We start from the raw sequence: 13,170 nt of genomic DNA on the forward strand, positions 1-13,170 counted from the left end.
CCTTCTTTGATACCACTCTGATGATGATGGGGGACACACTGTTACAGCCTCAGGAGAAGGGAATTCTAAGTCCCCCACGTAACCTTTTCTAGCCTGGGTGGGGGTGGTACCACACTTCTTCTGTGGCATTTGGCTAAAGTAGAGCTGTTACTAAAAGTCTTCCACCTTGCCTTCTGTACATATTGATGTCTATAGGCTACTGGCTTACCCAATCTTGGTATACAAGGCAGTCAGAAAATTCAAAGAACCAATCGTGTTATTCCCAAAGTCTGAGAGTCCCTAGAGAGTCTTTCTTCTTCTACCTACCTTTTGGGGTCTTCATGTATTTGTTTTATATAATAATGTCCAGGCTTTTAGATATAGTGAGAGAAATAGGAAAAAAGAGTCCACTTCATCTTTAGAAGTTTTAAGTTTTTTTATTGCCACTTCATCCATCTATATAGTGGACGACAAAGGAAAAAATACAGTATTTATCCCTATCAAACTTCTACACAGGCAACTAAGAGAATTAACTAAAACATAAATTAAGCAATAGTTCAATTTCTAAAAATCTATGGGATTTGACTTGGTCTCTATTTCAATGAAAACCAAAAGTGTGATGTGGGAATCAAAATATCAGCATAATCTTAAGTTCTGAACTAATACAGTGTTGACCTATATGAAGCACTTTACTCAGCTATGAGTATCAGATTTTAAGAGCAATACCAATAAACCAGTGACAAACCAGAAGAACAACTAAGACTGTGGTGGTTCCAGAAGGTTGAAGGAACTACAGATATATTACCTAGAAAAAAGGAGAACTGAGGACAAAGAATTATATAATAGCAGTCTTTTAATATTACGTTCAAAACTGAAAAACAAAAAAGTGGCAGAAAATATATCAAAGCCAATCAAATAGTTTGGCTTCATTTATATAAGAGTTTTCTAACAATCTAAACTGCCCCAAAATGTGATGAACTGCTTTACTATCCTAAGTTCTCAGACATCAGAAGTATTCAAACAGTCTGTATGTCTACCAGTCATGAATATTGTTGAGTGGATTGCTTCAGAAGGACAGACATTAGAGAAATTTTTAATCTGTGATTCATGGTGCTACCTGAAGTAATGCTACAGAGTTACAGGGTGGTGGGGTACAACTACTGCTGAGCAGGTAAATGCCCAATTTTCTCAATCTGCTTCAACCACACACTCCACTTACACAGCCAGTGTCTACAGTTGCTTTTATTAGGGCAGGTGCGGATGGGGTGGAGAGGAGGAGACTTTTAAGTAAATAAAAGTTCAAAAATTAGTGAAGACCTGAACTGATGTCTCTTTGAATTCTATATTCTGTGATTAATTCCTAGTTCTCAGCTATCTTCCAGGAAAATAAGATCATTATTTTACTGAGAGATAACTATAAAGAAGATTAATGTATGTAGTTTTAAAAGCTTCCTTTTCAACATTGGGACTTTTAGAATGAATTAAATAAATAACTGTTTCAGTTTTCCACTTTACAAGTGTCAGTACAGCCTATTTGTGCCTGGGGGTGGATTTTACCTTTCTCTGAAAATTTTAGTATTTAAAATGCCCTTTTATTTCAAAAATAAAAAGTACCTGGAGGAAAGTGAATCTCACAAACCCACAAAGTTATACATTTTAAATGACAAACATTGGAAAAATTAGTTATTACATACTAAATTTTAGGTGAACACAGTGTACCACAAAAATAATTATATAACTTCTCCAAAAGTAAAAGCAATTTGTTATATATCAGAATACTAATATACAGAAGTCTGTAGACACCCAAGTCTTTAAAAATAGCTCATCTCAGGGGCACCTGGGTGGCTCAGTCAGTTAAGTGTCTGACTTTGGCTCAGGTCATGATCTTGTGGCTCATGGGATAGAGCCCGACATCAGCTCTGTCCTGACAGCTCAGAGCCTGGAACCTGCTTTGGATTTTGTTTCCCTCTCTCTTTGCCCCAACCCCACTCACACTCTATCTCTCTCTCTAAAATAAACAAACATTAAAAAGAAAACTTTAAATAGCTCATCTCAAAAGTTAAGTATCATTTCATGATTCATATCTGTACTAATTATAGTGACCACATTAGTCAATCTACAGGATCTTTTTCAAAAAGCATAGTTTAAATTATTAATTTTACTTAGCCTAAAAAGACAACACAAATTTCACTGTATCATCATTCTTACTTTCTTAGTCACACTAGTGGAATCCTTATCCATAAATCAACTAGAGATTCTATTTTCAACATGGTAGTTCAATGGCTTCCGTGAAATAACATTCACTGGGGGCACCTGAGTGGCTCAGTCAGTTAAGTGTCCAACTCTTCATTTCAGCTCAGGTCACGATTTCACAGTTCGTGAGAGGGAGCCCCACACTGGGCTCTGTGCTGACAATGTGGGGCCTGCTTAGGTTTCTCTTTCTCCCTCTTTCTCTGCCTCCCTTTCTGCCCCTCCCCTACTCACATGTACCCTCTCTCCTTCAAAATAAATAAACATTTAAAAAAAGAAATAACATTCACTATTAAGTAATTCTAAAGATCTATCATCTATATTTTGCTGAGGCATGACTCAGAAGATGGCAGACTGTTGTGCAGGAGGGGTCCACTTATGTGGTCAGGAGTGTGCCCAATCACTCAGCATGGATATCTCAACATGGCCTGTTTTCTGCTGATAGTTGTTTATGTATTTTGTGAGTGATTCATATGCTAAATGGTACACTGAATCAAGGGAACTGAGGTCTTGTGATAACACATTTGTAAATTTTAAAACACATCAAGGTCTACTGCGTTGCATGTGTTTTCTACTCAATTATTATTTATAAATTTGTACATATAATTCTAAAATATGATTACCACAATATAGTAACCTGGACAATATCTCAAAGTATTCTCATAGCCTTTGCTTTTATAAAAACTTATTTTCTTATAATAGGTAACATTAATGGCAGAAAATTTAGGAAATGCAGTAGAGCAAAAATAAAAAATAACTTTTTAAATGCAAAATAACAAACTTTTAACAGAAAAGCATTAGTGATGTTATGGACCCCATTTTAAATTACAAAGGGCTGACTGAATACAATTTTGTTTTTCCATGTAATTAAATTCAACCCTTTGTTAGGCCCACAGGACTGCTCAAATGATTTAAATAATTAATTAAGAGTAAAGACGTGATGCTTCAAAAAGCATCAAAAAGCACAGAAAAGAATTAACCACTAGGTTAAATTTGAGGTTCTCTTAAGTTGTATTACCAAAATAGATTATTGATTTGAAACTATACCATTAAGATAGTAAAGATAATAAAAACTTAAGTGAAAACATCTGATGATCAAGTTTCCTTTAGGAAAATAAGATAATGGAATTAATGTGATAAAGTTATTATTTATTACTACTCACTTATGCTACATAATATTTCTTGATGTTATCTGCTATATTTTATAGGTATTTTAATGTAAATATTTTTTATAATTCGGAGAAACCACAGACTCTTCTTTCTAATGTGAATATATTTACTGATTTATTTTAATAAAACCATAGTTAAGCATCTTTTTACATACCTCTTTTAACTATTTATGGTAAAAAAATTTTCAAAGAGTCCAAAGTTTAACAAAGTAAAGATTAAGCAAACAAATGTAATGCCTGGATGCATCTTTGTAAATTGGTTAAAATAGCATATAGAAACCTTTGAAGATAGGCTACCTTTTAATTTAAGCTTTTGTTTTAATTACTTATGGAAAGTGACTCTGCTGCCTGTATGTGACAATACACTCAACACTTTTAACGCATCCTGGAAACAGGTATAAATCTGAGAACAGAAATTCTTTTCTTTTTGAGGGACAAAGGACAAGACAAAAGATTAGGCATTCTAAAATCAGTTTTATGTTTTTCAAGATGGAGTATGGCTATTATCTAAATCATACCAGACTGTATGGCTTGTAAAATTTCAAGTTTATTAAAAAGAAAGCTGTCGAGGAATATAAATACATTAATTCTGTTACCTTTTAGCCGGTGACTGAGAATCTGTTCCAAAATAGCTGCAAAATTGTTAAATTCAGGAGAAGAATCATCAATTGTCTCAAAGCAGGACCGATCAATCAGGGTCTTCACTGAAAACCTGTGGAAAAAAAAAAGAGAGTTGATTCATGCACCCAACTAGGAAAAATGGAAAGAAAGCATTTTGAGGAACTATTACAAAAATACTTTCTAAGTATTACATATATTGAAAACTCTACCTATTTAAATTAACTCTGTAAATAGAAAATTCTATTTATTTATTTTTAATATATGAAATTTATTGCCAAATTGGTTTCCATACAACACCGAGTGCTCATCCCAAAAGATGCCCTCTTCAATACCCATCACCCACCCTCTCCTCCCTCTCATCCCCCATCAACCCTCAGTTTGTTCTCACTTTTTAAGAGTCTCTTATGCTTTGGCTCTCTCCCATTGTAACTTTTTTTTTTTTTAGAAAATTTTACATAAATATCAGGCTTTCACTTATATATTTACTATCTACTGATCACAGTAAGACTTACGAATAGCTCACTGTTAACAGTCATTAAAGTCAGAATCTTTAAAATGACCTAAATTAAGTCCAAAAAACTCAAAAGCTACAATACTACTTCTAAGAAATGTGTCCAAATGCTTTTAAGAGTTTTGGAACACAATATTGAATAAAACAGGATGAGAGAATGCATGAAGTGTAGATCTGAAGTTTTTATGACCTTTGTAAATAGGAAACTTATAAATCTGCCAAGTGAGCTAGATTTCTCTTATCAGAATGTCCTTTGTCTCTATTTTTGACTGTCAATAATCAATGTGTTTTCCAAGACTTAGTTCAAATGCCACCTCTTCAAGGAAGAAGTATCCTCCTGAATATTCCCAGCACAAGCTAGCATTTTGTTCATATCTTCCTTAAGGAACAATTACAGTTTATCCTACTGCTGTTATGTGTGGTATCAATCTTACTAAAATATAAACTCCTTGAGGGCAGAAACATATCTTCTGCACATTTATATGTTCCTCAGCACAGAGGACAATGCCTTGAACACTGTTGTCAGTACTTGTTCATTTATTTGTAAGCCCTATTTTGAAAGAACAGCAAAAAAAATTTGAATGCCAATATCATGGCAAGACAAGAGAAAATGTTTATGATTATTAACATATAACAACATTCGTGTAACCACCAAAGTCAGGATACAGGACAGTTCTGTCATCTCAAGCAACTCCCTAATGCCATCCCTTTATAGCCATACCCTATAAAGGGTGACAAATGAATGCCTAAGTAAGGACAATCTGTGAGGAAGGAGGCAATTGAGATAATTATGAGAGTTGTTAAATAATTAGAAATGTAAACTATGAGGGAGATAAAGGAATACAAACTATTTCTTAGGCTTTAGGCTCGATGGTTATACTATTCAATCAGGACAGAAAACACAGGAGGTAAGTATAAAGGGAAATATAAAGAGATTTGTTTATATGGATTACATCTAAAAACTATACTAAAAACTCTCTTTGCTGCCAGGTGTAATGTATAAGGAAATTATTTACAAAACTAGTGAAACGTTTATATAGTTAACTAAAATTTAAGTTATTTATTTTGAAAGAGAGAACACAGCACAGGAGGAGCTGAGAGAGAAAAAGGGGAGGGGGGGGGAGGGAGAGACAGAAAATTCCAAGCAGGCTCCTCACTGTCAGTGCGGAGCCCCATGTGGGGCTCGAACTCATGAGATCATAACCTGAGCCAAAGTAAGATGCCTAACTGACTGAGTCACCCAGAGGCCCCAATAGTACACTATAATTTAAAACAGAAATATTGGGAATTTTTAAATGTCTTCTCTGTAAAAAATTTACCAAGAGTAGTTTGAACAGTGCTTACATTCTTACTGTATAACTTAAAATACGGGCTGAGCATATTTTCTATACCTTGGCAAATTATTCCTTTCTAAGTCTGGATCAGTTTCCAATACATATATTTTTTTAAGAGTGAGAGAGAGGGTGCATGTGAGCAAGGTAGAGAGACAGAGAGAATCCCACAGGGGGCAGAGGGGAAGGAGGAACAAGAGAGAGAAGCCAGGCTCACCCAAAGCAGGGCTTGTGCTCACCTGATTCAGAACTCAAACTCATGAAATGAGACATCATGACCTGAGCTAAAGTCAGATGCTTAACCAGTTGAGCCACCCAGGCACCCCGAGTTTCCAGCATTTTATCCTTTTCACTTTCAACTGTGAAAATCTCTGAGAGGTCCTATAATGTGAAATGGCCTGCCAGTGCCACTTACGCTGGGACCTCCTTTTTGGCACAACCACTCTGTTCACTTAAATCAATACATCCTCCTTCACTAAGTTCCTATGGCTGCATACCTGAATTCCCTTGAATAGCAGCAATGTCAATATTCCTGTGATCTACTATTTCTTCTATAATTCCACTTGTTAAATTCAAATTTCACTTCCAATATTAGCATTTTCCATTTCTTTGCCACTCTTTCAATTATTCATTTTTGTAAAGCATGTGTTTTTATCACCAGAACACAAGGAGGCAACACAACTACAGGTTTTGATTTCTGTGTATGAACTAATAACACATGAATAGTGACCAATGCTAGACCCACTTACAAGAAGTAATGTCTTTGGTCACTAATCATGATGTGCATTTAATGACAGTGATTCGTAGACTAAAGCATGAGCAACAAAATTTTATTTTATGCAATTACAGTTAATATATGGTGGTGGTCAAACTAGAACTATGTTATTGTAGGACTGGTATTAGCTAATTTTCAGGTACCTGAAATTAGTACATACTGGAACTGTGCAAAGTGAGGACCACCCCATTTATTTATTACAAATGAAATTAATTATGTTCAAGTAATGTATTTTTATAAAACATATATTTGCCAAAACAAAAAATTAGCATTGGTGGTATAGTGGTGAGCACAGCTGCCTTCCAAAACAAAAAATTACCAAGAATAGCATTGTTGTACATCTCTGCAAATATCTTCTTTTCAAGTTTGTTTATTTTGGGATACAGAGAGAACACAAGCAGGTAAGGGGCAGAGAGAAGGAAAGACAGAATCCCAAGCGGGCTCTGTGCTGATGGCAGAGAGGGGGCACAGAGGGGCTTGAACCCACAAACCATGAGATCATGACCTGAGGTGAGATCAAGAGTTGTATGCTTAACTAAGCCACCCAGATGCTCCTCTTTGCAAACATCTTTAATGTTGTGTTGAAGATAATATAGCTAAATCCTCATATCCATTTCTGTATTCAATCTATTCTAATATTATATACCATGTGGCTCTGGAAAACTCCACTGTACACTTGTTAAAGAATGGGAACAAAAAGGCAAATTAGGTCTTAAAATTAAGAAAATAATTTTTTTTAATTTTTTAAAAATTTTATTTAAATCCAAGTTAGTTAACATATCATGTAATAATGGTTGCATGAGCAGAATTTAGTGATTCATCATAAGTGCCCTCCTTAACACCTATTGCCCGTTGAGACCACCCCCCAATGCAACAAGAAAGTAATTTTGACCTTTTGGACCTCTGATAGAGTGAGGATCCAAGCATACACTTTGAGAATCATTCTTTGTATGTAATTCTTTGTATGTGATGAAATAACTAAGGCATTCTTTGTATGTAATGAAATAACTTTTCTCTTATGTAACCATGATGGCAGTAATTATACACACACACACACACACACACACACACACACACACATATATATATATATCTCCTTGAGAGAACTGAGGAAACAATTATTCAAATAATTTTTTGGTTAGGGCAAGTAACCTTGACTGAGAAAAGCTAAGGAGGATTAATGTTCGGTATATAGTACTATCTGTAACTACAACAAAAGATCAAAAGTGGAAACCATTATGTAAAGAAAAAATATGAACAGCTAACAAGTAACAGTGATGAAGAAGGTCTCTTATACCTAAAAGATAGTCAAGTCAGATAAACATCAGATGAAATGCATGAGTAGATAAACAGAAACAAAAAGAAGATCAAGAGATAAACCAGACTAAAGAGGAACCTGAAAACTTATTTTTGTTTCCTATGTCCATCTCATAGACAATAAATGAAAAAAAAGCTGCCAATCCTCAGCAAACTTTTAATAATAAATAAGTACAATGTTCTTATTCAGTAAGAAAATGAAAAAGAAATGTTCCTAAAATGAATAAATAAAACTCACAGTTTGGATTTTGACCTAAATAAAGGAAACTTTGGAACATCTGAACGTTTCCCTCTAATCTTTGTTAGGTAGACTAGAATAGGAAGTCTGATTCTACAATCTCATTCAAGGCAAAAGTAACCTACTGCTTTAAAAAATTATGGCATTTAACTAACTTGGATGTAAATTAAACAATAAATAAATTTTTAAAAAATTTTAAAAATTAAAAAAAATTTAAATATGGCATTTAAGATAGTAATGCATATTAGTGAAATGAACAAAAACTTTAAATTTAAAAATAACAAAGTACTTATTTCATCGAAAAGAGCTACGTTTGAACATTCAATTTCTACCTGTAACAATCTGGTAAGATTTTAGTCACTATGGTCCTCCAGGAACAGTACAAAATTCCCTAGCAAATGATCTACTTTGTAAAATCTAACGGGAAGAAAGGCCATGGATATGAATACCTATATTTTGTAGCACCAAGAGCTATATACACATCAATCAGTAGTTAACAAAATACATGAGTCTTTTTATCATGTTATCAGTTTATATTCCTATAGAAGACACTATTTGCATGACAAAAACATAAGATGGTGAATCTCAGAGCATTAAATTACTTTTAACCCAACACCTGAATAAAAACTAAAATAAAAGTTCACATATCTTAAAGGATACCATGAGACACATTTTCTGTTATTGCCAAGCATGAAGATATTTAAGGGTAAGAAAGCATTTTAAATATTCAATTACATCAAAGTTAATAATGAAAAAGGAAGAAAAGAAAGTTTTCTGGCTTTGCTTCATCATTTATATCTTAACTCTCCTCCTGGCAACACAAATCAAAATTTCAAAAGGTAACTTAATTCCTTACAGCTCATGTTTTACTTCTAGCTATCCAAGTCATCCCACTTAACACCGCTCTAGAATCATGTAGCTAGCTAGCTCCATTATGCCAAAATAATGAAAACCTTTTCCTCCATAACACATTAACTAGCTAAGATGTGCTATAAAAACCAAACCTGTAAAAAGAATTTCAATTCACCAAAAAAAAAAAAAAAAAAAAAAAATCACACAGATGCTGAGCTATTTCCTGATAATGATGACATTAATATTAGTCATCTATTTCCTGAAGAGGACTGGTTTTAAAATAATGAAATGACAATTTGATGAATGCCTAAAAATACCATTTCAAGTCTAAGTAACAGCTTTTACATAAGAATTAAAAATTCAAAAATTTACAAAGAAGAGTCTTATAATTAAGCACAGTTTTTTAAAATGTCTCTGTCTGAAAAGATTCTCTTTTCCACTTCCAAAACCCAAAGAAAATTTTTGTTAGATCATAAATAAGAAAGAATGATTGTGAACAAGCCCTTCAAACCTAAAAAAAGCATAAACTACCTTTTTCCCTGTGGCAACATACCAAGAAAAACGAGATAGTTACCAAAACTATGTTTAAAAACTATTATACTATATTAAATTAATTCCTTCTACTAGTCAAAGATTTGTAACATAATTATAACCATAAATAGAAATTATAAAAGTTAAAAGTTTTTATAATGAAAAAAATTATTTTCCTATTTCCTTTTACTGGGAGTCTATAGACGAGTATCCATGGGCCAAATCCAACCAGTTGCCCATTTCTATAAAGTTTTATTGGAACACAGGGGAGAAAAGTCCCAAGCATTTTCTCTGGAATGTGTAGCCTAAAAGTCTCTATTATAGTGATTATTATTTCTAAAAATTTTGCCAAGTCTAAAAATTAAAAGGAGAGACAGAGAAAAGTGTATTTTAAAATATTTTCCTCACCTGTAGTGATAATATTTCTTTTAAAGAAAACTGTTAATCTAGGTACTTTAAGGAAGATAATCTATATAATTGTATTATACCACTATATAAGCAGATAGATGACAACAGATTGCCCAACATGAAAAATATTAGATGCACTATCTTTTTAAAAAAAGGGATAAGACAAAAAATTTCCAATAAAAATACACATCTAAAATTAGAAGCTATCAAACAAGAAAACTTCCATCTTAACATAATTTCATTAAATTTCTTATATGAAAGAACTCCAAATTAAAATCATGTTAATAAAGAATACTTGATTTTTTTTTTAAGCTTGTTTATTTTGAAAGACAGAGATAATGCGAGTGGGGGTAGGGCAGAGAGAAGGAGAGACAGAATTCCAAGCAGGCTTCACACTGACAGTGCAGAGTCCTCATGGGGCTTGGGGTTCTACAGGGAGCTTGATCCCATGAACTATGAGATCATGACCTTAGCTGAAATCAAGAGTCTGATGCTTAACTGACTGAGCCACCCAGGAGGCCCAAGAATATTTTATACACTTAGATCACATATCCTTTTGGAATCTGTTTTTTATCAAATGACAAACAGAAATATTCAAGTAACATATTTTAACATAGGTAAACTAGTAAACTAGATATTCAAGGTAGCAGTACAGCAAGAGGAAGAACAAGAACTTTAATACCAGAACGCCCTGGATTCACACCTGGCTCTGCTATTATCCATTCCTTGTCAAGACACTTAACTTCTCTGAACCTCAGTTTTCTCAGTAATCAATTACCAAATAATTGTGAAGATTAAAAGAGGTAGCATTTGGGGAGCCTAGGTGGCTCTGTCCATTAAGCGTCCAACTCTTAGCTTTGGCTCAGGTCATGATCATGCCTTTCGTGAGTTCAAGCCTCACACTGGGCTCTGCGCTGGCAGCACAGAGTCTGCTTGGGATTCTCCATCTCGTCTCCCTCTGACCCTGCCCCATTTGCACTGTCTCTCACAATAAATAAATAAAATATAAAGTATTTAATACAGTTTCAACTTACACAAAAGTTATTAAATGTTCGCACACATCCCCTTTCTTTTTAGAGCAACAACGTTTCACTTAGTAACATCTAAGCATAGAAAAAAGGCAAGAATTTCAAGTGTTTGTATGTGAACTGAATTTTTAAAAAACTTAGCAGACAGTAATCATGGTTTATGAACACCAGAAATGCTAAGAAAATGAAGGTTCCCAGTTTCTGATTCTATGGCTCAAATATAAACACATATACCCATACATAATTTAGATTCAGTTCAGACACATCACAGACACTGAAGGAAGCACAACATAAGAGGAAATGCATAGGTTTTGATATATTTGGGTTTTAATTCTACCAATGTTAGGCTTAACCAAACATAAATGTCTGAGTGAAACAGACATTGCTTCAATTAAAGAATTTCCATGACTAGTCATAAATGCTCAATCTAATATTTTTCCTCCAAAAAGCATATTCTGCATGCATTAATGTATTTTCTTCATATGTTAAGCATAGATGTTTTGTGTTTTTTTAATTTATTAAAATTTTAACTGATATTTTTAATATTAATTTTGAGACTACATCTGGAATACAACAGATGTGTTTTTTAACTATAAATACTAAGAGAAATTTAAAATTTCAAAATCAATTTTCAATTAATTTGAAAATTAAATTTGAATATATGGGAGATATTGTTATCCTCTTCTAAGGACAATCACCATCACTGTAGAAAATGGACAATGTCATTTTATTCAATGGAAAAAAATGTGTGTATTATGTACATTTTCTATCTTTTCAATAATACTTTTAAAATAGTATGCATTTTATATTTTTTTAACCTATTTTTGTGAAATAGCTTCTATACAATTGAAAATTAAAGTAGATTGCTTTGGTAAAGAAATACCAAAAAATATATTTGTTTACTTCAGCCTCACCGTTTTTACTATTATTTTTCAAACACTGGAAGAGATGAATTTTTATTTTTCCATTTCCTCATTAAATTTCAATTAGAGTAACTCCAAGCAAAAGAAAGCAAATTCTTCTGCTGACGCTATTAGATGTTTAAAATTCTACTATCATCAGAGATTAATCCTTCGGTGACTTTCAAAAATTAAGTGATGATGATTCTTTAATTCGACCTTCACCCTTATTTTGGAAATGTCTATCCTATTATTTTTCATTAATTACAAATTACCTCATTTGATAAATATGCCTACTGTGTACTAAATGCTGGAAATAAACTAGATGCTGAATAAATTATTATTCCAGTACCTGAGAAATTCATATTCTAGTAAGAGACAAAAGATAATTAGGTTACAGCACAGTTGGTGCTATATTTATTTATATAACCTATTCCAGAACAACTTAAGATTACTTATGGGGGCATATAAAATACCATCAGTTGGCTGCATAAATTAAAACTAGGAAGAAGATAAAAAACATGAGATTAGGGGCGCCTGGGTGGTGCAGTCGGTTAAGCGTCCGACTTCAGCCAGGTCACGATCTCGCGGTCCGTGAGTTCGAGCCCCGCGTCGGGCTCTGGGCTGATGGCTCAGAGCCTGGAGCCTGTTTCCCATTCTGTGTCTCCCTCTCTCTCTGCCCCTCCCCCGTTCATGCTCTGTCTCTCTCTGTCCCAAAAATAAATAAATGTTGGAAAAAAAATTAAAAAAAAAAAAAAAAAAACATGAGATTAGACTTCCACTTCTAAGGAGGACAGAATAAATGGTGGTAGACCAGTGTCCCACAGAATACAGCTAGCAAAACTGGAGGGGAGGGGGAAGAATTACAGAAATCTTATGTTTGAAGCCTGCAGAGAGTGGCTCCAACAATAAGAATTAGAGAGGCTAAGACTCCAAAAAGAGAAAGGCTCAAAAATCAATTGACTGCTATAGCTGCTTTTACCCAGAAACGTCTGCCAATTCTGAGTGTGGAGGGTCTGACTCCCAAAGAAGGCAGCTAGTGGGGAAAAGAAAAACCAGGAAAGCTTTTGGAAGAGACTTGGGAAGCCCTCTAACACGTTGTCATCAGGAGACTAAAATCCTAATCAAAAAGTCTCTGAAAAACAGAATAAAGCATTTGGTAGTTCCAGAAAACAAAATAATACTTTAGGACTACCAGAGAAAGGGTGCTGAAAAATACATCAAACCTAGGTTGAAAACCCTGGATGGTCAGAGGCAAATG

The 13,170-nt window shown here is 33.8% G+C and overlaps 2 protein-coding genes across 6 annotated transcripts in view; one reads left to right on the top strand and one right to left on the bottom strand.

Annotated features, from left to right (window-relative positions):
• Positions 1-13,170, bottom strand: part of RUNDC3B (RUN domain containing 3B) — a 155,052-nt gene that overhangs the window by 131,612 nt on the left and 10,270 nt on the right. For all 4 annotated transcript variants that reach the window (XM_040472768.1, XM_040472769.1, XM_040472767.1 and 1 more), the window contains exon 2: positions 3,995-4,110. In XM_040472768.1, the coding sequence (XP_040328702.1) occupies positions 3,995-4,110 (116 nt within the window). The remainder of the gene's footprint in view (positions 1-3,994; positions 4,111-13,170) is intronic.
• Positions 1-13,170, top strand: part of ABCB1 (ATP binding cassette subfamily B member 1) — a 238,509-nt gene that overhangs the window by 48,190 nt on the left and 177,149 nt on the right. The window lies entirely within an intron of this gene.

The sequence above is a fragment of the Herpailurus yagouaroundi genome, unplaced genomic scaffold, assembly GCF_014898765.1.
Source record: "Herpailurus yagouaroundi ecotype Mexico unplaced genomic scaffold, PumYag 100, whole genome shotgun sequence".
NCBI classification, from domain to species: domain Eukaryota; kingdom Metazoa; phylum Chordata; class Mammalia; order Carnivora; family Felidae; genus Herpailurus; species Herpailurus yagouaroundi.